Source organism: Oryx dammah, unplaced genomic scaffold (assembly GCF_014754425.2).
Source record: "Oryx dammah isolate SB20612 unplaced genomic scaffold, SCBI_Odam_1.1 HiC_scaffold_16, whole genome shotgun sequence".
Taxonomy (NCBI): Eukaryota; Metazoa; Chordata; class Mammalia; order Artiodactyla; family Bovidae; genus Oryx; species Oryx dammah.
In genome coordinates this window covers 8,719,396-8,746,968 of record NW_024070200.1, presented here as the reverse complement: position 1 = coordinate 8,746,968, position 27,573 = coordinate 8,719,396, and the positions used below count along the sequence as shown (strand labels likewise).

Here is a 27,573-nt window from a genome sequence, read left to right as displayed (position 1 = left end):
GCAAGGTGCTGGAAGGACCTGGGGAGGAGAGGTCAGTGGACCCAGTGCCAAGGACAGTCTCCAAGGAAGGGTTGGGGAGAGGGGATCTCTCCTGCTGCACAAGAAGGACCCATCCTCATGGGACATCAAAGAAGACCCAGGTTCAATCAGGAAATGGCAAGGAGGCAGTGTTCCTGGAGCCTGGTGATGGAGAGGCAGGCAGGGGCTGGGCTGTCAGACACCTGTGCCATCAGGGACAACCCTTTGATCAGCGGCCCAGCTCCTGTCGGCTTCCTGGAGAGCGGAGAGAGAGGTTTAGGGGGCCTGCATTTAGGTCAACAGGCAGGATCCCGCCTCCCCACATATCCACTCTGGACCAGGGGGTGTTTGACAGATATTTAAATTCCATAAAAAGTCCCCACCCTTGGGCTTCGCTTGCGCACTTGGAAGCTCTTACAGCCCAGTCTGCACGCCTTCGTCCACTCAGCTGATGTCTATTAAGCATCTGCTGTTGCCAGGCGCTTAAGGCGGGATCAGAAGCAGGAGACAAGGCTGAGGCACAAGCCTGGTCCTCTTAGGGCTGGCCTCCTGGGGCTTCCCCAGGACATCAATTCTTTGGAGCTGGGTAGCAGCGCTGCTGCCAACAGGCAGGCCCCCTCCCCAGGGGTGCAGGCTGGACTCAGCCAGCTTGCTTGACTCCAATGCAGTGCCGTTTCTGAGCCCCTGCATAGGACCCAACAGCATAATGGCCAGAATGGACAGAAGCATCCAGGCAGGAAGGGAGAGCTGGAAAGAGAAAATAAGACCCATTCTCTTGCGCACAGATGCCAACATGTCCTCTACCCTTCTTTCTTGGGCCCTTCTTTAAAGTTGTGGCTTCAAAAATCCTGACAGGGCTCACGAAAAACAATCCCACATGCTATGGAAGAGCGTGCTGGCCTGAGAAGTCACGGCATTGCTCGTTGACCTGAAGTTCAACAGCAGACGGTCAACACGGGCTCTGATAAGCACACAGATGACTTATGGGAAGCCTGTCACATTAACCAAAGCACAGCACTCGCTCCTACAGCTGGGGAGCTGTAGGCCATCCCACCGTAAGAATTCTGTTGTCCTTCTGCTGGGAAGGTTAATTACTCATTTGCAGGTAGAAAAATTCCTACCTTGGTTAAAAGGATCAATGTTGAGGGAGAAATGAATATTTCTGAGTTCCCATGGCTCTCGTTGACGTGCTCGCCTTGGGTATTTCACACCTGGGTCCAGGCCCAGGCTCACCTTGTAGGGCTCACACCTGGCATGGCCAGATGAATCAGCCATTCATCTGGTGGGGTTTATCACTGGTGGCTCAGCCAATGCAGGGGACACTGGTTCGATCCCTGATCAAGGAAGATCAGGCAACTAGGAGTCCACGTGCCTCAGAACCCGTGCTCTGCAACAACAGAAGCCGCTGCAGTGAGAAGCCCGTGCACCGCAGCTAGAGAGGAGCCCCATTCACCGCAACTAGAGGAAAAGCCCGCACAGCAAAAGACCCAGCACAGTCAAAAATTAATTAAATAAAAGTTAATGGAACCTATTAATTAAGAAAAGACCCACCCTCCCAACTCCACACCCCTGTTTTTTTTTCTCTCTCTCTTCTGAAGGGCTGAGTACAGTTTCTTCTCCAGCCCACTTCCAGCTTCGAACCTGTCCTGTGAATCCATGGCTGCCGGCCACCCTCCCCCATGGCAGCCATCACCCCAACTGTCATTGAAAATAAGCAGCGCTAAGCCCCCCTAAATCCCAGCCTGGGGAGTCTCCCAAGTGTTGCAATGGACACAGACGTTTTCTTGTTCTCCGGAGATGAGTCACGGGTTTGATGAGGAGCAGGTGGGAAGTTTCCTCCTGTGAACTAGAAGAGGCTTTAAATATCCTCAAAATGAGTGCATGTCAAACTGGTGCAATCTGAAAAATTATATGGTCAGCTTCCTGGCTGTGATATCATACCATACTCAGACGTTACCCATAACAGTAAAGAGTACAAGGGATCTATGAATCTAATAAAAATTTTAAAAAAGAAAATATCATCAAGCTCAACCTCATTTCACAGATAAGGATGGGTGGAAATTCACTCAGTGATCGGGAAACCCAGCCCCAAGATGGGTGGAAACTTACTCAGTGAGTGGGACTCCTGCAGCAGAGCTTGGTCCAGACCAGGGATGCCCATGAGACTGGGACGTCAGAGAAGAGGCCTGAGCACCAGGGATCCTACCATCTGAGTTGCCTTGATGGTGGCAGAGCTCCCTGTATCTGGGGTAGGATTTAAGGCAGTGGGCAGGAGGCCAGGCTTACTTTCCAGGAGATTTTGGAGACAGAAGATATCAGAAGGCCATGCCAGTCAACAGAGATGCTGAACAGGGATGTCATGTTCAGGCCTGCATTCCAGAGAGATCATTTCACAAGAACATAGGACAATGGCCGGAAGAATGTATCAGTCATCTATTGCTGCATTAAAGAAAAAAAAAAAGCCCAAACAATGATTTAAAGCAAGCACCTCAGCTCACAGTTCTGCAGCTGACCACTTGGGCTGGGTTCAGCTGGGTGGCTCTTCTGCTGGTCTTGGCTAGGTTCACCGGGCCCACCTGTGGTCAGCAGCCAGTTACCTGGTAGCTCTGCTTCTAGGGGTTGAGCAGGGAGGTGCAGTAGACACAAAGCTGACCTCAGATGGAGTCAAAACACACAATGGATTAGGTGTAATGAATGATGGGGACTGGGGAATACCCCAACTCTGACCTTCCCAAACTCAGATGGAATCAGAGCAGGTAATTCATTCAGTGCTTTGACTACACGTATTGGTGTCCAATATGGACACTTAAAGGAAATCAACCCTGAATACTCACTGGAAGGACTGATACTGAAACTGAAGCTCCAGTATTTTGGCCACCTGATGTGAAGAAACAACTCATTGAAAAAGACCCTGATGCTGAGAAAGACTGAGGGCAGAAGGAGAAGAGGGCGTCAGAGGATGAGATGGCTGGATGGCATCACCAGTGCAATGGACATGAACTTGGGCAAACTCCAGGAGATAGTGAGGGACAGGGAGGCCTGGCATGCTGCAGTCCACGGGGTCGCAAAGAGTCAGACACCCCTGGGCAACTGAACAACAATAACAATAATTGTGTGAGGCATGGGGTGCAGAGTAAATAAGACCTTTCCTCCCCTCAGAGGGTTCACAAGATGTGGAAGAGACCATCCAGTGCAACCTGTTCAAAGTACTGATGGAAAAACTGAGGCCCAGAGTGCTTTGCCCGGCACATGGTGATGCCATCCATGTGGCGTCTGGGGTCAGAGCCAGCTCTTCCCCCACCATGCCTATTCCTCTAGCCCAGCAAGTGGCTCCCTGGAAAACACTTCCTAAGAACTCCTTATCTTTCCAGTGGAATCGCCCTTGCACTCTCCTGGGAGAGACATGACTGCTGGTCTCCAACAATGCCAGTTCTCCCGTCCTTCTGGGAAGCAGGCGGGTTGAACTTCCTCACCCTGTTGGAGTTAAGTGTGGTCTTTGCACTCCTTTGCCCGGTGTGAAGGCAACCTGTGTGTTCCTTCTAGGCAAGAACATTTCAGAGCACAGCTCTCCTCTTCTCTGCTATTGCAAACCCAGACAGTGGTGTCATTAAGAGGTGGAGCCCATCAGCCTGGATCCCTGAGGGACTATGTACCAACAGCCCTGTGTTAAACGCGAGTGAGAAATCTATGCTTGTTGTTTCAAGCCAGAGAGCTGGAGGATGTTTGTTACTGCAACAGAATCCAGCCCATCCTCACTGATTCGCCAGGTTTCAATGAGGAGGGGTTGCTCCCAACCTCTGGGCCTCTTGCCCACCCCTTAACTCCTCTCTGAGGAAGAAAAGTGACTTAGCTGATTGACCAGTTTTAAGAAAAAAAGAATTGAACTTGCAGAGATCAGCACCCCCGTCCATATTCACTCTTTGGAAAGTGCTGTCTGCAGACACTGGGCTTCTCTCAGCCATGAGGCTCTGCCCTAGAAGGAGAAACTCAGCATGGGCCTATGTGGGTAAGTCCGCCTGACTCTGGGATTCAGAACTAAGAAGCCCACTGTGGCCACACGCCTGAGCGACACCGTCTGATCAAGGTCTTCTCAGAAACAAAGATAACGTGGCAGCCCCATCTGCTGACTCTTGTTGCCTCCTTTTGTTTAAAACTTAGACACGAAAACAGGACTGTCCTCAAACCCCAACTCCTAGTTTCCTGCCCATCCCATACTCCAAGGGACTCAAATTCCAAATATCTTGGATAAAAACATGGACAACTCAGACTTCCCTGGTACCATGGATAAGAATCTGCCTGCCAATGCAGGGACACGGGTTCCATCCCTGGTCTGGGAAGATCCCACATGCCATGGAGCCACGAAGCCCGTGTTCCACAACGCCTGAGCCAACGCTCTAGAGCATGAGTGCCTCAACTACTGAACCCCAAGCTCCTGGAGCCTGCGCTCGGCGACAGAAGAAGCCACTGCAGTGAGAAGCCTGGGCGCTTCAGCTAGAGGGCAGCCCCCACTCACCAAAACTAAACAAAGCCCACTTGAAGAAATGAAGACTCAGTGAACTTAAAAAAAAAATGAAAGCCTGGTATGTATGTCACTTCTGTCTTGTCCGACTGTTTGCGACCCCATGGATGGTATCCCTGGAGAAGGAAATGGCAGCCCACTCCAGTGTTCTTGCCTGGAGAATCCCAGGGACAGGGGAGCCTGGTAGGCTGCTGTCTATGGGGTTGCAGAGAGTCAGACACTGAAGCGACTTAGCAGCAGCAGCAGCAGTAGCATGACATCCCACCAGGCTCCTCTGTCCATGGGACTCTCCAGGCAAGAATACTGCAGTGGGTTGCCGTGCCCTCCTCCAGGGGATCTTCCTGACCCAGGGATCAAACCCACACCTCTTACGTCTCCTGCATTAGCAGGTGTGTTGTTCACCACCAGCGCCACCTGGGAAGACTGATGGTGAAATGCGAATCTGATTCCTGAGAGTTTTGGCACAAGTGTTCTTGACACTAGACACTTAGGCAGACAGCTCTCGGATGGGAGGGCCGTCCTGGGCATTCTAGGCTGTTTGGCAGCATCCCAGGCCTCTAACCACTGGATGCCAAGAGCGCCCGCCATCCCCAGTATGACAACCTCAGAGTCTCCAGATGTGACTGAATGTCTTCTGGGAGCAAAATCACCTTCCATCCCTAGCTGAGAACCACATTTTGGCTAATGTGATCCAGTTACATTGACAATGGCCTCAAGGAAAGGCTAGCGATCTGGGAGGACTTCTCGGAGGGGGAGGATTTCAGCGCTGAAGGACTGAACTTAACAAAGGGAAGCGGAGGGGCCATGGTCCTAGGAAAGCGTGTGCAAAGGGAGGCTGGAAGGCCAACGGAGATAAAGTGTTGGCGGACGGGTACCACACATGGTACTGTTGGGACAATTAAATTGCCAAACAGAGAATCACTCAGCATTGCACACACGGTCTATGTTTGCTAATCTCACTCCAGCAGAGGCTCTCCTCCAGTCCAAACACTGACATCAGTTGATAGCAACCAGCCATCACTGATTCTGGCATCACTCCCCGGGGCTGAACAATGAATCCCCCACCCCCGACCCGCACCTGTGGCTGCTCCCTGTGGCATTTTTCCTGCATCGCACTATAGACAGCCTTGTGATGGGCAGGGGTGGGTAAGATCGGGAAAGAGGGAGAAAAGGCAGGAATGCGATTCAGTCATAATGAGCAAAATACCACATTTTAAAGAAAGACAGGATCCGGCAGACTCGGCTGAGAGGGAGGCCACTGAGATGAGGAGGGAGGTGCGGGGGCCACATTGTCTTTAAAATGTTCCCGCTTGGTTCATCACGGGCATTTTGCATTTATTCTGAGTTTTTAAAACCGTTGCATTCGGGGAGGGTGGTGGGAGGGAGGTTCAGGGTTGGGAACTCATGTAGACCTGTGGTGGACTCATGTCAATGTATGGCAAAACCAATACAGTATTGTAAAGTAAAAAAATAAAATTTAAACAAACAAACAAACAAAAACGGTTGCATTCAGGCCTCCCTGGTGGTACAGTGGATAAGGATCTGCCAGCCAATGCAGGGGACACGGGTTCGATCCCTGGTTCGGGAGGATTCTACATGCTGTGAAACAGCTGGGCCATGCACCATGGATACTAAATCTGTGCTCTGGAGCCCACATGCCGCAACTACAGAGGCCCGTGTGCCTGGAGTCTGCGCCCTGCAGGAAGAGAAGCCACCACACCCAGGAGCCCATGCACGGCAGCAAAGAGTGTCTTCCACTCACAGCCACTATAGAAAAGCCTGCACGTAACCACGGAGACCCAGCACAGCCTAACTGATTCAAAAGAGCACATGGCATTCAGTTACTATCTTGGTCAATGCAGTGCCTCTCTACACTGCTGCTGCTGCTAAGTCGCTTCATTCGTGTCCGACTCCGTGCGACCCAACAGACGGCAGCCCACCAGGCTCCTTTGACCCTGGGATTCTGGAGTGGGTTGCCATTTCCTCCTCCAACACATGCATGCATGCTAAGTCACTTCAGTCGTGTCCAACACTACGCGACTCTATGGACAGCAGCCCACCAGACTCCTCTGTCCACAGGGTTTACCAGGCAAGAATACTGGAGTGGGCTGCCATTTCCTCCCCATGCCCCTGTACACTACCCCCTTCCTGAAACTCTGTGCCCAAGGGAGGACCCGGCCGCCTCACCTTAGGCCCAGCCCTGAGTAGTGGGATTCGGGGACGGGGGTTGCATTTTCCCAGAGGAATGAATTAGCAGAGAAGCTCCTCTTTCAGACTCAATTTACGTACTGGCTCCCCCACCTCACAGGGAAAACACAACAAAAGATCTTTATATGAATATAAAGCACATTTCAGTTATCTCAGGTCCCAAATATTCCCTTATCAACTTGCTGTGAACACTGACAACTTTCACAAGCTCTGGGGATTGAGAGAGGGGCCAGGCGTGGTATTTACAGGGAGAACTTAATTGTGAAATCAAATGACATTTTTATATTCAATTTGAAGTCATGTCCTTGACTAAGAGGAAGCTGCCACAGACTAGCCTTGTGAAAGGGTTGGGATAATTAGGATTTTTCCAAAACCTTCCCACTCTGTGTGGGGCCAGGATTTGCTCAGGTTCAGCTGGGCTACGGGAGCTTGGTGGGGCAAATGCAAGAAATCAAAGTTCCACTCAGGAGGAGAGTGGGCGCCCCCTGCTGGCATCCAAGGAGGAATGCTCTTTCCCCAGAAATGTTTTCGCACAAATTTTCAAAGCTAAGTCCTTTGGAACATACAGCAGATATGTTCCAAAGTGTAACAAAACACGAAATGTGAAGAGACAACAATTTCTCTTGAGCCCTGTTGGTGGATACTTACGTACATACAACTTCTACAAAAGGGAAATTGGCACTCAAAACAGCCACTCAAATTTTAAATGGATGTCACATATCATTGATTCGGTGTTTTCCCTCGTAGTGATCCATCTGTGAGATAAACTAAGACAGGCTGCAGATCAGCTGAGACAGGCTTGGACATGGGACCCTTTGCTGCAGTGCTGCAAAGCTTGTGTGTGTGCTAAGTCACTTCAGGCGTGTCTGACTTTGTCTGAGCCTATGGACTATAGCCTGCCAGGCTCCTCTATCCATGGGATTCTCCAGGCAAGAATACTGGAGTGGGTTGCCATGCCTTCCTCCAGGGGATCTTTCTGAACTGGCATCTCTTATGGCTCCTACAGTTGCAAAGCTTACACCAGGAAAAATGTTTCCTTGAGCTACAAAATACAAAGAAACTATTTGGGACTAAAAATAACTGCTTGGGAAAAAAAAAAAAAAAAAAACAACACCTGCATGTATGCTGTAGGTGGGGCAAATTCTGGACAAAAGATAGAAAAAGACCAAAATCTCAACTGCCACTTCTGAGCAAAAACAAGGTGTTGGGAGAAAAATCAGGGTCCTGCAATGCCCCTTGCACATATACCTAAGCCGGGGGCAAACCACCTAAACCACCCCTCCAGCTTGATCCCTGGACTCACCCCTGCCCTTCACCCCATATGAGGAACCAGCTTGCCCCCTCTTGAGAGCAAGCAAGCAAGCCTGTTGCATGTTTTCATGCCCTCCTGCGACTGCAGGGGCCCCAGTAAAGCCTTGCCTGAATTTCTCCTGATTGGGAAGGCCAAGAATCCTTGTCCATGGGATTTTCCAGGCAAGAATCCTGGAGTGGGTTGCCATTTCCTCTTCCAGGGGATCTTTCTGACCCATGGATCGAACCCGTGTGTCTTACGTCTCCTGCATTGGTAGGCAGATTCTTTACTGCTAGCATCACTTGAGAAGCCCGGTTAGTATGAAAACCACTGAAAAACTGAGGTGCAGCCAAGTTAGGGGACTAGCTCAAGGTCAGTCTTTGGGGTAGAGAGTGGGCTGAAACCCCAGTTCAGCAAACAGGACATAAAGACTAAAAAGATGACTTTCAAAATGAAATCTGGTATGAAAGATTAAGAAGAGTTTTGAAGAAAATAGTATTTAAAAGAAAACAGATGGGATGAGGGGAAAGTAAGTAAAACCAGTTTAAACTTAAATATTTGGCCTTAGAAATGTTCATTATAACATTTCTGTTACATATATGAAAAGAGAATCTCTAACAATTGAGCTATGATATTGATGAAATGAAGTGAAATGAAAGTCACTCAGTCATGTTCACCTCTTTGCGACCCCACAGATAATCCACGTCGACTCTATGGACATGAGTTTGAGTAAACTGTGGGAGTTGGTGATGGACAGCGAGGCCTGGGGTGCTGCAGTCCATGGGGTCACAGAGTCAGACATGACTGAGCAACTGAACTGAACTGAACTAAGATAGTCCATGGAATTCTCCAAGCAAGAATACTGGAGTGGGCAGCCAGTATTGATGATATTGATAATGATTTTTAAATAGCATAGTTTTTTGAGGGTTGTGGGGATTGTACATAACTTACTAAATGTTAAGTGCTTTTCAAGTCATAGCCTTGAGGTCTTCATTGCTCTAAAAATAAATAGGCCACATCTGGGCTGACAAAGGCTCACATTAGGTTTTGGAAGCAACGTTAGTAACTTGGCAGCGAGCAGTCATGTTTTCCTTTATACCTCAATGAAATCTAAATGTAAGAGAATGTTTTGCCCTCTTCTGACAGCCTTAGAAATTCTTACTGTAAAGATGTGCTAATGTTCATTTTCCTCAGAAAACCCAGAACCGCAAAGACTTTGCCTCCAGCACCCTCCTTGACTTTTATTTCCACATGCTACCCAAGATGTACCCTTCAAGTTAAATTTCCCTGGAACCAGTCAATCCTGAACATCAGGCTGAAAAGGGAACTGGCTTCTCTGGCTTTCCTAGAGCTGCCCTGGCTCTGTGTTTAATGCCAGGAAAGCAGATGTCTGGATGGCAGCGAAAGAGGAGACCAGGTGGCATCTTCAAAATCAGGAATTCCAGTTCTAAGACTATTTTGAGTGACTTCTCCTTTCCTTGGCTTCTGAAAATGCCACCCAATTTCTCAGAAGCAAGACAAATTGATTTTTATAAGGAACAAAAGGCTGGAATAATTAGCCATGTCTAATCTGTCTTATATTAGATGTTGATATCTTCTCAGGGGGTTCCACGTTCCCCAGAGTCGAGGACCATATCTTTCATAGGACTTGCCAGGTGATGCTACTGGTAAGGGATCCACTTGAGAATGCAGGAGACACAAGAGATGCAGGTTCAACTAATCCCTGGGTTGGGAAGATTCCCCTGAAAGAGGAAATGACAACTCACTCTAGTATTTTTGCCTGGAGAATCCCATGGACAGAGGAGCCTGGTGGGCTAGAGTTCATGAGGTCACCAGGAGTCGGACACAATGAGCACACACACACATGTATCTTTCATATCTATACCAGGGCATTACTCATCGCAGGCATTCAGGAAACGGTAACCATAATTTCTAACACTTAGATGGTGCTTACTATGTGTCAGCCACTATTCTAAGCACTTAGCATACCTGAACTCAAATAATCCTCATAAAATCCCATTATTAGCTCCATTTTATAGAGGAGGAAACTGATGCACAGAAAGGTTCAGCAACATCCCCAAGGCCACACAGCTAACAAGTAGTGGAGCCTGGTTTCATATCCAGGCTGCTGCTGCTCCTGCTGCTAAGTCACTTCAGTCGTGTCTGGCTCTGTGTGACCCCATAGACGGCAGCCCACCAGGCTCCCCGGCCCTTGGGATTCTCCAGGCAAGAACACTGGAGTGGGTTGCCATTTCCTTCTCCAATGCATGAAAGTGAAAAGTGAAAGTGAAGTCGCTCAGTCGTATCCGACTCTTCGAGACCCCATGGACTGCAGCCCACCAGGCTCCTCCATCCATGGGATTTTCCAGGCAAGAGTACTGGAGTGGGATGCCATTGCCTTCTCCGCATATCCAGGCAGTTTGACTCAAAAATATACATTCTTAGCCACTACCCCGGTGGCCTCCAATGTGTCTGCACAGTAGTCACCTGGAGAGCTCCAAAACATACCTTCAAAAAGGACATTTAATACATAAAACTGTGATTTAATTGGTCTTGGGTTTTGGAATTTTTAAAAGCTCCTCGGGTGATTCAAATACACTGACAAGTTTTGAGAACCATTACATTATACTATTTTGCCTCATCCCTCAGCCAATGTTTGCTGAATCTAATTTTGTTTGCTCCATGAGGAACTGCTTTCAGGAGTGTAAACAAACAAAGAGGGGGAAAAAAAGTCCAACTTGGTTGTATCAAATTACCTTGGAGTGTAACTAAGTGTAATTCCAGCAGGGCATGTGCTAAGAGCATGGGTCTGGAGTCAGACATTCTCTGATTAAAATCTCTGCATGTAGCAGGTGTGAGTGGAAAATGTTGCCTGCCGATCAGTAAACAAACAATGGCTACAGCCACCTAGCCGCTGCAGCTGCCCTGGTAGTGAGGAAAGGCAGGATGCAGACAAACGGGTTGCCTGTTGCCGTGCCCGCAACCACTGCGGCTGGCCCTACTGCGTGTACCCCAAGGGGACTCAGGAGGAGAAAACACCAGGGGCTGAACCCAGATAGCTGAGGCGCACACCAAAGGAACGACGCAAAGGAGTCTAGACTCTCGCACCTTCCCACCCCCCCCCCCCCCGCAGAAAAGTGCTAAAGTCCTTAACTTGAGACGTGTGTCTTCTTCAATTAACAGCTATCTTTGGATGTCCAACCACCCGGTATTTGCAAAAACTTCTATTTACTTTGGCTCCCTCCATACCTCTTTAGAGAAGTCGCTCAGAGCTATCTGAGAGGCTGTCTTCTAGGCTTGAAATGCTAAGAAAGGCTGTAAAATAAAAAATAATTCTCAACCTTGAGGTTGTGGTTGTCCCCCCCACACACACACACAGGAGTCTGGCTAGCTTGTCAACAATCCCCATTTCCTTCCTGGGCATACAGCAAGACTACATTCCCCAGCTTCCCTTGCAGCTGGATGGGATCACAGCTGCAAGGTCAGCTAGGTCAGATAGGATTCTGACCAATAGAATGTGGGCAAAAGTCTCCAGCCCTAGGCGATCCTCTCTCGGCTGTGAGCCAGAGCCGCAAGATGGAAGAAGCCCGGGCTCCTCCATCACCACTTGGAAGAGGGCTGCCAGATATTCAGGAGCACTGGACTTGATGTAAATGAGAAATAAACTTTTTTTGTTAAACTGCTAGGATTTGGGGGTTTATCTGTCATCAGCATATTAAAAAGCAGAGACATTACTTTGACAGCAAAGGTCCGTCTAGTCAAGGCTATGGTTTTTCCAGGAGTCATGTAAGGATGTGAGAGTTAGACTATAAAGAAAGCTGAGCGCTGAAAAATTGGTGCTTTTGAACTGTGGTGTTGGAGAAGACTCTTGAGAGTCCCTTGGACTGCAAGGAAATCCAACCAGTCCATCCTAAAGGTGATCAGTCCTGAGTGTTCATTGGAAGGACTGATGTTGAAGCTGAAACTCCAACACTTTGGCCAGCTCATGCGAAGAGCTGACCCTGATGCTGGGAAAGATTGAGGGCAGGAGAAGGGATAACAGAGAATAAGATGGTTGGATGGCATCACTGACTCAATGGACATGAATTTGGGTAAACTCCGGGAGCTGGACTGGGAGGCCTGGCATGCTGCGGTTCATGGGGTTGTGAAGAGTCGGACATGACTGAGCAACTGCATGGAACCGAGCTGTCATCAGTGACTAACGTTTGTTAACTAGCACGTTGTATGGCTTTGGGTAGGTGACTTATCCTAAGCCTCTTGTGTTGGCATGTGCCGAATGAAGACAATAGTATAAATGCAAATTGTGTCTGAATGCTGGACAGCTTTCATTTGCCCCCCTCAGATCCATTCTCCACCCCTCTGCTCCGTTTTCCACTGTGCTTTCTGCCAGGATAAGCTTGAAATACTGGACTATAGGCTCAACCTGTGAGAAGCTCCAGCAGGAAATGGGAGGGCGGGAGCCCAAGGAGGCTAAATAGTTGTCGCACCCCTCTGGCTCCTTGGCGCCACCTAAGGCCACAGCCACTGTCCGGCAGCCCTCTCCTTCAGCTACAGGTTCTGTGAGTCACTGCGTTGTCCCTCAGGCCTGTGAGGAGGCTTAGCCTCAGTATCCCGAAGGAAGCAATAGAGGAGAAGGAGCCTCACATTCCTGCAGCCAAGGGGAGCAGGAAAACGTCAGCCATGACCCGAGTCACAGACCTGAGGCCCGGGGAAGACCCAGAGTCAGCTCTCAAGGCGCTTCGGGTCTCCTGCGCCCCTGCTCACCTATATGCTAAGTCCCCTCCTTACACTGCCCTCGGTCACCTCAGTGGCTGGCTGCTCCCTGCCAGGACTCCAGCTGATGGTAAATGTGAATGCCATGTTGTTGAGGGCTGAACAAAGTAGTAGTCACATAGCAAATACTTAACACACGTTGACTTTAAAATGAGAGATGTGCCACAAAGTGTCTTGACAGGAGCGTGTGCTATTGTAAAGAGGTGAGAGTGGCTGGGCCTGTCTGAAAATTATCATCTTTAAGCTGAGATAAGGAGGAACCAGGCAGAATATTCTAGAACGTAACGTGGGGAAGCTCTTAGGCACTGTTCTCACTCCAGGTTGCACATGATTTTCACCAGGGAAGCTTTCAACCCAGCAATTTGCACCAGGGTTTTTTTTTTGCCACCCAGAGGACATTTGGCCAAGTCTGGAGACTTTTTGGTTCACACAGCTGGGGAGGAGGTGCTACTTCCATGTACTAAGCCCAAGGACGCTGTGAAACATCTCACAATGTGCAGGACAGACCTGCATAACGTAACCAGCCCCAAGGGCAATTCTTTAACTGGAAGGACTCTAATTTAGCCCCATTCCCAGCCTTATGACTGTGACTGGAGCCCAACCAGGGGAGGGGAGAGGGGTGAAGATGTAGGATAAGCAAGTTTGTCAGACTCAAGTACTCTAAGAGCCTTTAACCTCAACTTTTTAGCAGAACTTCTTTCTTGGTTTCCTTATTAGTGAAGTTTTCACTAATTTAGACAACTGCACCTCTTAAATGAAATCCTAGAATGAGCATGGGCTTTGGGAGTCAAACCAGGAGACCATGAGCAACTACCTGACCTCTCTGAACCTCAGTCTCCTCCTCTGGAAAACAAAGACTATTATAACCACCCCTCAGAGGGGCTACGAGGTTATGCAAATAATACAATACCTGGCTCACAGCAGGCACCTCACAAAGCTTCGCTTCCCTCTCTCTCACAAGTATGGGGGAGAATGGATACATATGTATGTATGGCTGAATCCCTTTGCTGTCTACCTGAAACTCTCACAACATTGTTAATTGGCTATATCCCAATATAAAATTTAAAAAAAATTTTTTTAAAGTCATGTGTGAGGTATGTTGTGACCCATGACTTTTCTCTGATGGTGCAAAGTGAACGGTCATGTAATGAGATCTGTCATCAAAGCATCTTTCAAAGTATTGTCTTTAAGAATAAATATTTCTTTAAAATATTCCTAATAAGATTCCTCCAAAAAGAACAGATTTTTCAAGTATTTATCTAGGTCCCTAAGACCAAAACTATGTTTGCTGCAAGTCTACATTTTAGAGATAAAATAACTAATGCAGCAATTAATATCCAAAAGGGGGAAGGAGTGGCAAACTCTAACAGAATATGCCCTATATACTGATATCTCAGAAACCGGTAGTAGGTAAGCTACAAGATTTACTCTAAGTACCAGGATCAGAGGAAGACCATTTCCCAAGAACAGGATCTGACACAGACCTACCCTCTGCTTCGAAAAATGTTAATACAGGCTTTTTATACAGGGAGCATTTCTTGGAGAGAGAGACCATAGTGTTTAAAGCAAACTCCGAAGAGTAAATATTTTAATTTTCTTCAAGAATATCCTTAAATGCATAATACTTTAAATAGTCACACTAACAAGTTAACATAGCCACAAAAATACTCATACAGCATCAGTATTCTTAGAGTATTTACATTTAGAATTACTTCCATGAGGAAACAGCAATGACGACAGTCAACATACACGACGTGCTTTTCACTTGTGGTGAGATCAATTCAATGTCCAAAATAAATCGGGATGGATTAACGTAAGAGCTGAACTGGAGTCCCTACCAAATTTCGCAATGGAAAAGCAAACAGTCCTGTTGCCAACAGTCCTGTGTGACTGGCAAATTATACAAACAACATAAGACAAATCCAACTAGAAATTGGAAGCTGCCATGTCATATACACAAAATACATGGGAAACAGCAAAGTAAACATATTCTTAAAGGAGGGACTGCGATTTCAACCCTGCCCCCTGCCACCCCCGCCCCTCCACCCCCGCCCAAGACACACACAGCACTAGAGATGCCCTTGAGTCAGCCAGTATCAAGTCTACAATCTCCTGAAATACATCAGATAGCACTCTGGTGTTTTCTATGAGGCTACATGCTTGAAACCAAGGGGCTGACACTGGGTACAGGAGGCAAAAAAAATGTGCAACACCTCTGTTTTTCAAAATCACTGACATTTCAAAATATGAATTGTTGAAACTCACTTAAATTTCGTATCCCCCGCCCCAAAGAAACTAATTGTGATGTACTAGACGGCCTTCTCTATCTTTGACTTGTAGACACTACCATGAAAAGGAAATTCTTTTGATTAAAACTGGCTGACTTGCAACTGTGCATATAAAGTCTATTACAGGGAGCAGAGTGCCTAGCATGATCCTGAAACTATTGAGATAAAAATATATTGGCATTAAAGCACTCAGTTATTCTCAATGAAAAGACTGACTGTATCTTCCAGTAAAAAGAAACAAGATTTCTTGGTAAGGGGATTCCCCCTGCTTCATTATCTATACACTATCTAAACAACTTTCCTTTTTAACCTGAGACTCACAAACTTATATTTGATTTATTCAATTTGGTACCAATGGGTACATCCAATTGATGCATCTGCAGATAACCAAGTATTACTTTGTATTTGCATAGGGCCTTTTACTTTCAAGAGGCTTAAAGAACTTTACAGACATTTTCTCTCATGTCTTAGTCACGTCAAGAGGACGTTAAGGGAAGCAGGGAATAGACTGCTCGCCACAGACCACTAGCCCTGCCACAGTCCCCATGAAGTTGAGGAAAGACACTCCACAAAGGTCTGAGAAAACTGAAGCAAAGCAGAGTTAAATGATTATCCTTAAGTCAGGTCACGTGGCTTTTATATATAAGATCTAAATTAATGTTAAGATAATAAACTGTTAATCCTAAAACTACTTAGTGCAAGTGTGGACTTCTGGTTTAAAACTGCTGAACTCCACCTCTGCCCTGTCTCTTCTCTCTGGTGAGGGCAAGCTTGAGGCACACGACCCGACTCGACAGTACCCGAGGGTGGCAAGCGGCCCCCAAGCAGCAGGTGTAGTTGTTTGGCCTGTTTGAGAATTGAACAAAGGCACCAAACCTACAGAACAGTTTTTAAAGGAGATGGTTAAAAAGTTATTCCCTTAAAAACTGAAACTATTTCAACAGCATTTAAAAGTGACACATAGCAGGAGCAAGAAATACTAGTTTTTTTGTCTTTTTGCCATTTTAGGCACATTGCTACTTGGGAAGATTTTTTTTTTCTTGAGTTCTGTATTATAAAAATATTGATGTTACATACATGTGCTTAAGTGGGAATCCAAATTGGACTCAAGCTTTACTAAAATGGAAGTCTTTGCTATGATATCTACAAAAAAATATGCCATCCTATCTGTCCTAAAAGGCGAGCGCTGAGCAGACATTGTACTTGTAAACAGTAGCCGTCTGTGGACAGACAGGCAGGGAACCCGGGGGATCCCAATCAGCCCAAATCAAGAGAAGACGTCACCATGGCCCCTGCTGCCTTTATAATGTAAGGCGGTCTTACTGTGCTCCTGTAAGCCTGTGAGGTTCTGAAACTCACTGATGCTTCCTGATCGAGCTTGCTTACCTGGACCCTCGGCGGGATACACACACGGACTCAATGCAGCGATACATGGACATGCTCAGTCTGCCCCATGCAGAGGTCAGCCTTGAAGGCACCGTTCAGAAACACATTAGTCGAAGAGATCAGAGACCTGGAGGAGCCGGGTGCCATACGGCCAGGGCTCTTGTTCAACAGTGCCACCTGTTCAAGGTGTCACAGGCCTGGGGCCCACGACTAAGTGCTACATCCCACACCATCATTCACACTTGCATGCTTGCTCGCACATGTGTGCATGCTCCAATCATCTGAAAATCTCTGCTGTCATAAGAAGCCCCTTCATTTACATAGGGGGACACTGAGGCTTAGAGCTGAATGTCTTGGCAAAGTCACCACTTGGTAAGTCACAGACCTGGCCGCACAAGCATCCTGCCGACACGCTTTACTGTGTCAGCGTGGCGTAAAAGTTCGAAAAGACACTATTAAAAAAGAAAAAAATTAAGGATATTTAACAATGGCAAAGTGTTCACACACACACAGTTCTTCCATGTAAACACCTCAGGTAAAGAGCATCTTGGTTAAAGTGACAACGAACAGACCCTTGACACTAAATCTTTCTGAGACACAAGGTTTCTGATCCCTCAGGTAGATTCTATCAAAAGCAGGTGCAGGAGGGCAGAAGAGACAGCCATGGAAATTACATAATAAAGATATGCTTAATGGGACTTATAAACCCAATCTGTCAAAAAATGGGTCCATTTGCAACTCAGAGTACAGAGAAGAGGATGATTATTTCTCCCTATACTAATTAAGTTCAATTAGATACAGTATGGAAAATATATTTAAAAGTTAAGGAGAAGGAGATTTTATATTTTTAAATCTGAGCATTTTTCAGTTTGATTACTCATCACAGATACCATACCCAGCATGTTCTGTGTAAGGGAAAATGCTGGGATTGATGCACGGGTGTCCAGAGAGCACCCCAGAAGCAGGCTGAAGCTTCATACAGTAAACAGCCATGATTCGTGTTTACTCAGGACCACATTCTAGGTGGGCTCCATCCAGCTGGGGTCTAGGGACAAATGGTCCTCTGACGCTTCAATAGGTGGTTTTCTGAGCACTGGCCTTTCAAGTTTTTCAGCAGTAAAAAGAGAACAAGATAGAATTACACGCTACTTAACAAAATTTTACAAATTTTAAATGTTCAGATTTTTGCTTTCTTGTAGAAAGTTTCAGGAATGAAACTGATTCAATGTCATTTTTCAAACCCCAAACTGAAAGTAGTTCTGAAATTCAACTTCAACTTGATGACATCCCCCCATTCTAGGAAATGAGAGAGTTCACATCATGACACTTTAAATAGAGGATGAATACAAAGTCCTATGTTTTCTTTCTGCTAGATTAATCTAAAGTCAGAGATGGAGTTCTGGAGAACCATTTCCTTCTCACATCTAGGTAATGATCTGCTTAACATTAACCAAAATCAATTTGAGAAAGTGTTCCCAAGGATTTTGGAGTAAATCCTAGCATTGCATCTATGAATATGCTCTAAGAGAAGCAAAATATTCATGGAAGCATAAAACAACTTTACCTTTAAATAAAAATACTTTATTCATTCCTGACAGAATATCAAAATGTACATTGTTAACCAAGTAAAAATGGTGCTTCAAAATAGCTGACTAGGGCATATTTGGAGGATTTTTGGCTAATTTCAAAAGAGTAAAAACCACTTTCAATCTCCCTTTCCACAAACCACTTTCAATCTCCCTTTCCACATACCCCTAATAAGCTTGCATTATACCTGCTTAAATTTGAACAAATAAACAATTATATGGGCCCCAGTTCATCATAGAATGCACATTTTCATTACACTTAGAATAAACGAAAGTCACTACATTTGAGTCACCTTCCTTTGCCAAAAACCTTCACTTAGTCCTCTTTATAGTTTGTGTAACTCTGTAAATTACATGTAGAATATAGCACATGACTTGTATTAATCTAAACACACAAAACACACACACACATAATAAAGTGCAACACAACAGAACAAGTCTGCGACATTCATGTTCTTAAACTCCCATAGAAGGATTTTCTGAGCAAATGGAAACGACGTTCTTGACGGCGTGAACACTAAATCCAACAGACTGGGTTATTTTTTCCTCACTGATATTTATATTGAAAATCCTATTTGCTTTTATTTTCCCTGTGGCTTCTGTCTCTCATTTTTAATGAAAGTTTTGAAGCTGTGATTCTCTTTAAACCTGGAGAAAAATCAACTCCTTGGAGCAACGTAAATATAGTGCTTTCAAAGTACTCAAAACGTTTCTGAGCACCCTGTACTGTAAAAGGAGGTTTCCAATGACAGCTTGTCTGTAACAAGGAAGATTACAGTCATTTTAATAAAAGCAAGCATTTCACTAACTTGGCAGCAAATGCTTTACGGACTTTTGACACCAGCCACCAAATATGTTTACTGGAAAGTACCAACTAGCCCTAAAATGTCAAAAGGTTTTGGTTGCATGTTGCTTTGATACTAAATTATTTCACTAAGAAATGGTTTTGTTCCTGAGATGAGCACGGTCACAGTAAATGAGCTCCCTCTGACGTTGCTGGTGGGACCCTCTGCTCCACATCTCGCCCCCTCGTCTTCATCAAGAATCTCGTCTGAAACATCAGTCATCCCCATGGCGCCACTTCTGCGACTCGTCCTGCCGAACATCTGGTCTGATCTGGTTTCTCATGCCACCCAGGACGTTCGATGTCGCTTCTGTGGCGACGATCAGAGGTTTCACCACAGCCGGGGGGAGCTGGCGCAGGACTTCCCCCACAGCGCCCGTCACCCCCCGGCTCTCGTGTTCCCGAGCGGCAGTTTCATAAATGGTCTGAGCCGTGTCTGCGATTCCCTGAGGAAAGAGGGGAGAGAAGGGAGTAAATCACTGCTCAGAAGACTCTAAATAATCTCGTAACACACTAACTATAGAGTTCATCAAGAGCAGGTTTGTAACCAGACGGAAATCAAAGCAGAAACTGTACTTTTGAGATTACCCAGAATAATTACTTTTATGACAATTCTAAGGGAAAGTGGTAGTCCTTCGGTTGTGTCCAGCTCTTTGTGACCGCATGGACCATAGCCCACTAGGCTCCTCTGTCCATGGAATTCTTCAGCCAAGAATACTGGAGTGGGCTGCCATTTCCTTCTCCAAAGGGAAAGTAAGGGACAATTATGACTCAGCATTTTGTTGTGACACTTACGTACAGAAAATGTAGCTAGACTATACAGTTTCACACAGGGATGTGCACGGAAATAGTTAATACTCCAAGAATAGCTTCTCTGGCACAATTAATCACTCTGGTTAAATCAAATTTAGCAAACAAAGCTTCCTGAATAAATATAATCACTAAATGAACATGGCGATTGCTCCTGTGACTCAACTGCAACAGGAAAACCTAATTCTACTGAGCTCCAAAAAATAAGTTAATTAGTTTTAAATTACTGGCTATGCAGCAGAAAAGATAACTGGAACATTCAATTAAGATAAGAGACTAAATAGAACACTTTATTAAATAGAGAAAACTCTGAGAACACAAAGCAGGAACATGTTTAATAAGCAGAAATGAAGTTTTTGCAGCATTTTTCATCCTTCTTACAACTGTGTGACATGAAAATAATCATGACTGCTGAGCTTTAGAGCTGAACATGTAAATGTGTGGGTCAAGCCAGGGTGGTAAAACGTCGCACGGTTGTCACTGGTCAGTCGTCACATATGGGTTTCAAATCTCTCCCGTTTGTCTAACTCAGGATCCCTAAGGGCCACAAAGCACTGTCCTCTTGTGACCATTTCAGTGAAGGGCATAGAGAGAAGAACTTCACACTCTCAGGGAAATCGAGGAACCTTGTCCTGGCCCCAAATCTAGTCCGCACTTTCACAATCTGTGAAGTGAAGTGTTAGTTGCACAATCGTGCCTGACTCTTTGTGACCCCATGGACTATAGCCTGCCAAGCCCTCTGTACACTGGATTTTCCAGGCAAGAATACTGGAGTGGGTAGCCATTCCCTCTTCCAGGGGATCTTCCTGACCCAGGAACCATCGTCTCCTGTGTCTCCTGCACCAGCAGGCAGATTCTTTACTACTGCGCCACCCGGGAAGCCCAAAGTGCTGCATACCCAAGTGCTATAATATCCTGCTGCCAGTAGCCCCTGCTACGCCTGAAAGCCCAGGATCGTTTTTACAAACCTGATTTCTAACATGTCTACTGATAACTGGCCCAATCCTGACATCTACAGGAACAGAACTGACAGGTAACCAGCTCTCTTTATTCTCCCGACTAAATCTCTTTTTAAAGAGAGGTGACCAATGGCCTTGCCTTTATTTAGCCATTAATACATAGCTTTACTTCAGTGGTCTTCCTGCATTTGGAACCACAGAGATTACTTTTGTTAGGTAAAAGACTGTCCTAAGGCACTTCTGTCTGTCGGAATACAACAGGGGAAAATATCATTAATGAAATCCTAATACACAAATAATAAGTAAAATTGTTAGGGAAAGCACACTGATTGAAACCGCCCACCCTGGCCAGGCACCATAGTAACCATTTGCATGAGTTGTTTTATGACAGGAGATCCTGATAAGGAATACGGAAATAATAAGCCACCACCAACTGGAAGAGTTCAGGAAAGGTCTAAAGGAGACACCATGTGTCCATCCACTTCCCAGAATCCCTCTCGCTAGCATCCGTCTTGGCTGAGTGATGCGTGTGCCACCAGGAAAGACTCTGAATTAGAATGATTGGTCAGAGACTACCCGGAAACTAATCCCATCAGCATAAAACCCGAGACTGCGAGCCACGCAGCAGAGCAGTTCTCCTGGGTTCCCTTACCCTACTGCTCTCCACCCAGGTGCCCTTTCCCAATAAAATCTCTTGCTTTGTCAGCACATGTGTCTCCTCGGACAATTCATTTCCGAGTGTTAGACAAGAGACAGTTTCGGGCCCTGGAAGGGGTCCGCCTTCCTGCAACAAAATGACCTCAAACTTCTCATATGTCAATTAAAAAAAGAAAAAGATTAAGACAGGGAGGGAATGCTCCTGTCAACATCCATAAAGAACCAGGATTCACCGGTGCAACTAAGTTACAATCTGGCAATGCTTAATAAATCTGGCAATGCTTAATAAGTCTCAGGATTCAAACAGTTACAAATCACCAATTCCACCTTTAACAATCTTTTACACATGTGAACAAGTCAGTTCAGTTCAGTTCAATCGCTCAGTCGTGTCGGACTCTTTGCAACCCCATGAATTGCAGCACACCAGGCCTCCCTCTCCATCATCAACTCCCGGAGTTCACAAGGGGCATTTAAATGACATTCCAATAGTAGTATTTTAGGGGAAAAAATGTAAAATGTCCACCAACACGAAGATAAATAAATTATGCTATATTCACACAATGAAACATGATAAAAGTTTAAATCAGACCTACATATATCAACAAGGATGTATCTTAAAAGACAAAATTTACAGATATATATGATACCATTTATGCTAACTTTTAAAATATAAACAATAGTATTTGCTTATGATGACATACTTATATGAAACTATAAAAATATGCACAGAAAAAAAATGTACCATCTTAAGGATTGTGAATGCATGGGAATGGAATTAGGGTTTGCGATTAACCTAAAAAATTTTGCTTTTTAAACAAATCTGAGGAAACCAGCAAAATACAAACATGGGTAAACTTCCCTGGTGAGTTCATGGTGTTTCTACCACCCTTGCTTGCTTCTGTCCATAAAGAGACCAGTCTTTCCATGAGATCGCTAGCCTTCTTGAGAGCCTGCAGGCCAGGACGTAGCCCTCCCCTTTCCTACACACACATCTGCACTCATCAGTGGCAAAACAGTCCCAAAGCCACCCCAGGGGTTCCTTCAGAACAAAGCCCAAGCCCTGCTGCTCTTCAGACAAACTCCAGGAAAGGACGCAGACTGCTCCTGGTCCATTCCCTGGAGCAGCCACTTACCTCCTTCACAACACTGTAGGCCTTGGCCACCCCTTCCCTCAGGTCCACTGGCTGGTGGGCTAACCGGTGATGGGGGAACCTTCTGACCTTCTTGGGCTCGATAGAAAGGGTGCCTGGAGACACCATGTCATACGCAGTCTCTGCTGCTGCCTGGATCATTTCATCAGAGAGGAAAGAGTGGGTCAGAACAAAGTCTGGGGAGTTATGCTCCAGCAGCACACTTCCTAAGGGGAGTGAGGAACAGCAGAGGGACTTGCACCCTCAGGCAGGCCCTTCTGCAGCAACCAGAATGCATTCCCTTTATAACGAGAACGTTAACGTATATATTAGTATCTGCACTGAGCAGCTTTTTTCAGTTCCTCATCTCTCCTCTGAGAACACTCTGTTACCAGGCTAGACGAGAATGCATGGTCTGTGCACAACTGGGTAAGGACAATTGGAGCTTAATACTTACTAGCAAACCTGAATACAGCTACTATCAGCTCTCTAGTGCCTTCACTGCATTCAGCTATGATCTTCCCACATAAATGTGGTGAAGTAAATCTGTGGCTAACTTAATAGTTATAGTTTACCTGAAATAGGCAAACAAATTTGACACTGTAGTCCACCACTTTATTCTACTTATTATTTAACAATGGACAGCTAATCAAAAAAAATTTAATGATACTAAGTCATCACAAATAAAATATTCTCAGTATTTTATACATTTTCACAGTGCCATTTTAAAACCAAAATAAGTCAAGTGTTTCTAATGGCTCTCCCTCTTTCTGGAGATTAAGCTGGTCTATGGAAAGATACCTGTATGGTTTGAACCATTCTGTTTGTGAGCTCAAGAGCAGCCATCGCCGTCGAGGTGCCAAAGGAGGCAGCCCCTCTCTGAAATCCTCTGACAATGCGACCGTCCTTTCGGTACTGCTCAATTGGTAACCAGACCAAGTCCTTGAGGCCTTGCACTAGAATAGCAGTCAACATACAGAAATTAATAGGAGTGCTGGAGTACAGCAGGTGAAGACGAATACTGCTTGCTTCCATTTATACAAGGTACCTAGAATAGGCAACGTATATTCCTCAAATTCATAGAGTCGGAAAATACACTGGCAGATGCCGGAGGTGGGTTAGGCGGGTGGTGAGGAATGAGGACTTAAGTGTTCAATGGGGACAGAGTTCAGTTTAGGAAAGTGACGAGTTCGGGAGGCAGATGATGGTGAGAGCCGCACAATGTGAACATCCTCAGTGCCCCTGACACGCACAGTTAAATGTGGCTAAAACAGTATGCTTTACATTATGTGACTTTTACCACAACAAGAAAACATTTAAAAAGAAAAATAGGAGCACTGGAGCTCAAATCTCTGCTATCATCCTAACCCCTGGATTTTTAACCCCTAAAATGGGAAGCAACATTTTTTGTCTATGACTAACAGGTCGATTTTTCTGGAAAGATGATCCTCACATAGATTCTCAAAGGCATCCATAATCCCAGAAGGGTTAAAAATCACTGATCAGGTAAAATAAATCATCTTCTAATTAAAAAATGAACACTCACCTAGTTGTACTAGTGAATGCATAGGCCCAACACCTCCCAGGATTCCTGGCAGCTGGTTCTTCTTAATGTCAGTAAGCCATTCGGTGATTGCATATGAGAATAATTTGTCCACACCTAGCAAACTAGAGAAAATGACTATTAATATATGGGAAGAAGAGTGAAATTTATAGGTTTACACAGTTTGGGGGATTTTTTTTTACTGAAGACAAAAACATCTACAAATTACATGGATAAAATTTTATAGATGTTCAATTTTACTACATATATATGTGTGTGTGTATATATACATTTAACCTAATTGTAATGCTAATAATTTCTATAAAAGGCTAAGGTAATATATACAAGTGTGCATTTCCACTGTTTTTACTTCTTTAACATCTAAGCTTTGGCATAGGATTAATTCAATGTCTATAAATTGTCACACTGTTCTTAGCTACTAAGGACCATTACCTTGTGAACTTCCATATAGGCTAATTTATAACTTTGGGAAATTATTTTAAAAAATCCTAACTATAGCTGCTTTTTGGGGAAATGCTCTCTTCAAACTGCTACTATTCTCTCAGAATAAAAAAAAATTGCCCCTAGCTGGTAAAAATCCTCTAAAAATGAGCTCTCTGCAAATAACATTGTAAAATAATTAAATTATGTATGTTGGCTAATTGTAAACTAACTTTAGTAACTACATCTTAAAATCTCATATGATAAATCAACTTACCCATGCCGATAGAAAAGCCTCTTCAGCTTTAGTTCAGAGCAGTTTAACTGGGCGAGACCAATCAAAATCCCAGCTAATGTACCCTTTAAAATTAAAAAAAAAATTCACTAATTAAGCTAAAACACCTAAAATATTTATAGCAAAAAATACATGTATTTTATAAGACCCAACTGACATCTAAATTTTACTCATAGATTCTTAAGTAAATTATATTTACTTTAAAAACAGAATTAAATTTTAAAATCTTACACTTCATTTCAAACATATAAACTATGATCAAAAAAGTTTCCTAAAAACTGAGTCACTTGAAAAACAAATGAGATAATTCTGTATATTTGTGCAAAATTTCCAGACCTGATCCATTGATACATGTTTCCCATGATAATCAAGTCGAATAGGAACTTCTGATGTGAATCTAAATTCTCTGAAGATAAAGAAAGAAGGGGAGTTATTTATATTAAAAATTACTAATAGCTGAAATTAGATGTAAATTAACCTTTTCAACTGGAGAATAAAAACCACAAAATAAATAATGTGGATATATTAAGATCTAAATAAAAGAGAATGTCTTTAAGCCATATACCTTAAGACAATACAACAACTAAATGATATTAATCTTATAAATTTTATTTTAAAAACCCTTTCCTTGTTTACTAAACAAAATTTAAGTTAGAGAAATTTATTCTGGCAGGTATTCAATTCATACAGAGAGTAAACTAACAAAAATAACTTTCAAGATTAAACCAAATAATATAATCATCACCAAGAAGTAAAAAAGAAGAGCTGAGGTATTTATTTTAGTTCCATGATGAAACAAACCTCCAGAAGACCCAGACATGAACCCTAGTTTTATCAGTTATATGGGATACAGTCAAGGCAAGTAATTTAAACTCTCTGAGCCTAAGTGTCTTCATCAGTTAATTTTTAAACCCCATCTACATTGGTGAATTTTGACAAACTTGAAATTAATGCTTGTAAACAGGATACTGACACACTTAGGAGTTCTGAATGAAATTACAATTATACACATCAAACAAAAGCAGTTGGCTTACAAAAGTTGGACTGTAAATTGCAAGTTGAAACACATTTTACTACAGAATTAATGTCAGTGGTTATATACTAAGTTATACCAACTCATCCTGCAGAAGTCCTTAACCGACACTAAGAAGGAAGTGCTGAATCTACATCAGTGACTACAGGAAGTCTGGGGTCCAGGTCACCCCTCATCTTCCGAACACCCGTCTGTATCTGGTTCTAGAGCAACAGCCCCTCAACACCTGTGTCACCCTTCTCACTCTGTTCCTCCAAGGCATGTAATAGCGTAGATCAAATATTTTAATTATCTGTAAGCTCAACTCAATAGAGATTTTTCTCTACTCTGTTCACTGTACCTAGAACAAAATCTGACATACGTAAACTGTGTTCAATAAATATTTGTGGAGTGAATAAATGTTTGTAGGTGAGGAGACTATTATGTCATTAATTTGAAAATGTACTGAATTGGGGATTAAGAAAACCTCCATTCTAGTCCTGGCTTGGCAACTGTGTGGCCTTGAGCAAGTCACCTCTCCTCTCTTGCATTAAGTTCCTCATCAGTAAAGTGAGTAATCTAAACTATATCACTAAGTATTACACCAGGGTCCTAGGCACTCTAGCAGTTTTTGAGAGTAGAAATAGAAATCTACAAGCTATTAAGTAGTCTAATGGAAAAAACATTTACCTAAGTAAGTGAGGCTACACAAACTGATTAAAAAGTGCCAAGTTTCCATGTTCTCAGACCAAAACTGTAACGATTTGATTTTCTTTTTATAATGGTTATCCAGTGTTCACAAAGAACAAAAATCGGCAGCTTATACGTGATTAATATAAAATGAGAATCAAATTATTTCTTAGGATACAGTTTTTTGATAGAAAAAAATTTTAATAAAAAAGCAAAGTAGGAAAATAATAAAAGAGGCTCTTCCTTTATGATGGAAAAGTTTAGAATCACCAGAGAGCCTCTATTTCAGGATCTTTCCAATTCTCACATTCTATTATATTTTCTGACTATTTTCATCAATACACAAGATATTCAAAACATGAAAACACTTTAAAATAGTTGTACTGCCTACTTAGAACTTCCCAGGTGACTCAGTGGTAAAGAATCTCCTGCCAATGCAGGAGACACGGATTTGACTCCTGAGTCAGGAAGATGGCAACCCACTTCAGAATTCTTGCCTGGGAAATCCCATGGATTGAGGAGCCTGGGGGGCGACAGTCCATCAGGTTGCCAAGAGTCAGACATGACTCAGAGACTGAACGACAACTGCCCACTTTGGGCCACACCTAAAGTCTAACCTTAGAGAGAAAGACAGAACTTGGGGAACACTGCTGTCAGCAGGAGAGGAGTACAGAAAACCAGGGAAAGGAGTTGTCTCTCATAACAGAGGTGGTTTTGATCTTTGACCTCTTTCCTTCCAATAGATCCTAGGCTCCATCCCCACCATCAAGGGCTGGGAAAGAAAGAAGGGAAGAATGAACGGAACTGGAAACGGCAGACAACCAGCTAGTGGTTGGCTGTAGTCACAGCAGCCAGCAGCAGTACAGGGACCTGGGTTTCCCTATGATGCCAACTTAGTCAGAGGGCAGAGGGTCACAGACACACAGCAGTGATGGGGAAGGGCAGAGAAACCAGACAGAAAATCCCCATAAGGGAAAAGGGAGGGATGCTAAAGGTGAGGTGCGTAAGGGAAAAAGACAGCATCATGGTCATGGAGACACTAACAGGCTGATCAGGAAGAGAGGGACAGAAAGAGGAAAAAGGAAGAAACAGAGAAGAGAAAATTCCTGCTACAGGATCAACA

General features: G+C 44.5%; 1 protein-coding gene across 2 annotated transcripts in view; it reads right to left on the bottom strand.

Annotated features, from left to right (window-relative positions):
- Positions 1-14,368: 14,368 nt before the first annotated feature.
- ATG2B (autophagy related 2B) overlaps positions 14,369-27,573 on the bottom strand; it is a 77,671-nt gene continuing 64,466 nt past the window's right edge. Inside the window, exons 37-42 of one of the 2 annotated variants that reach the window (XM_040257082.1) lie at positions 25,085-25,154; positions 24,731-24,813; positions 24,016-24,137; positions 23,271-23,425; positions 22,473-22,622; positions 14,369-19,359 (exon numbers count right to left, since the gene is read on the bottom strand). In XM_040257082.1, the coding sequence (XP_040113016.1) occupies positions 19,129-19,359; positions 22,473-22,622; positions 23,271-23,425; positions 24,016-24,137; positions 24,731-24,813; positions 25,085-25,154 (811 nt within the window). In that variant the 3' untranslated portion in view covers positions 14,369-19,128. The remainder of the gene's footprint in view (positions 19,360-22,472; positions 22,623-23,270; positions 23,426-24,015; positions 24,138-24,730; positions 24,814-25,084; positions 25,155-27,573) is intronic. The other variant, XM_040257084.1, reaches the window with a different exon arrangement.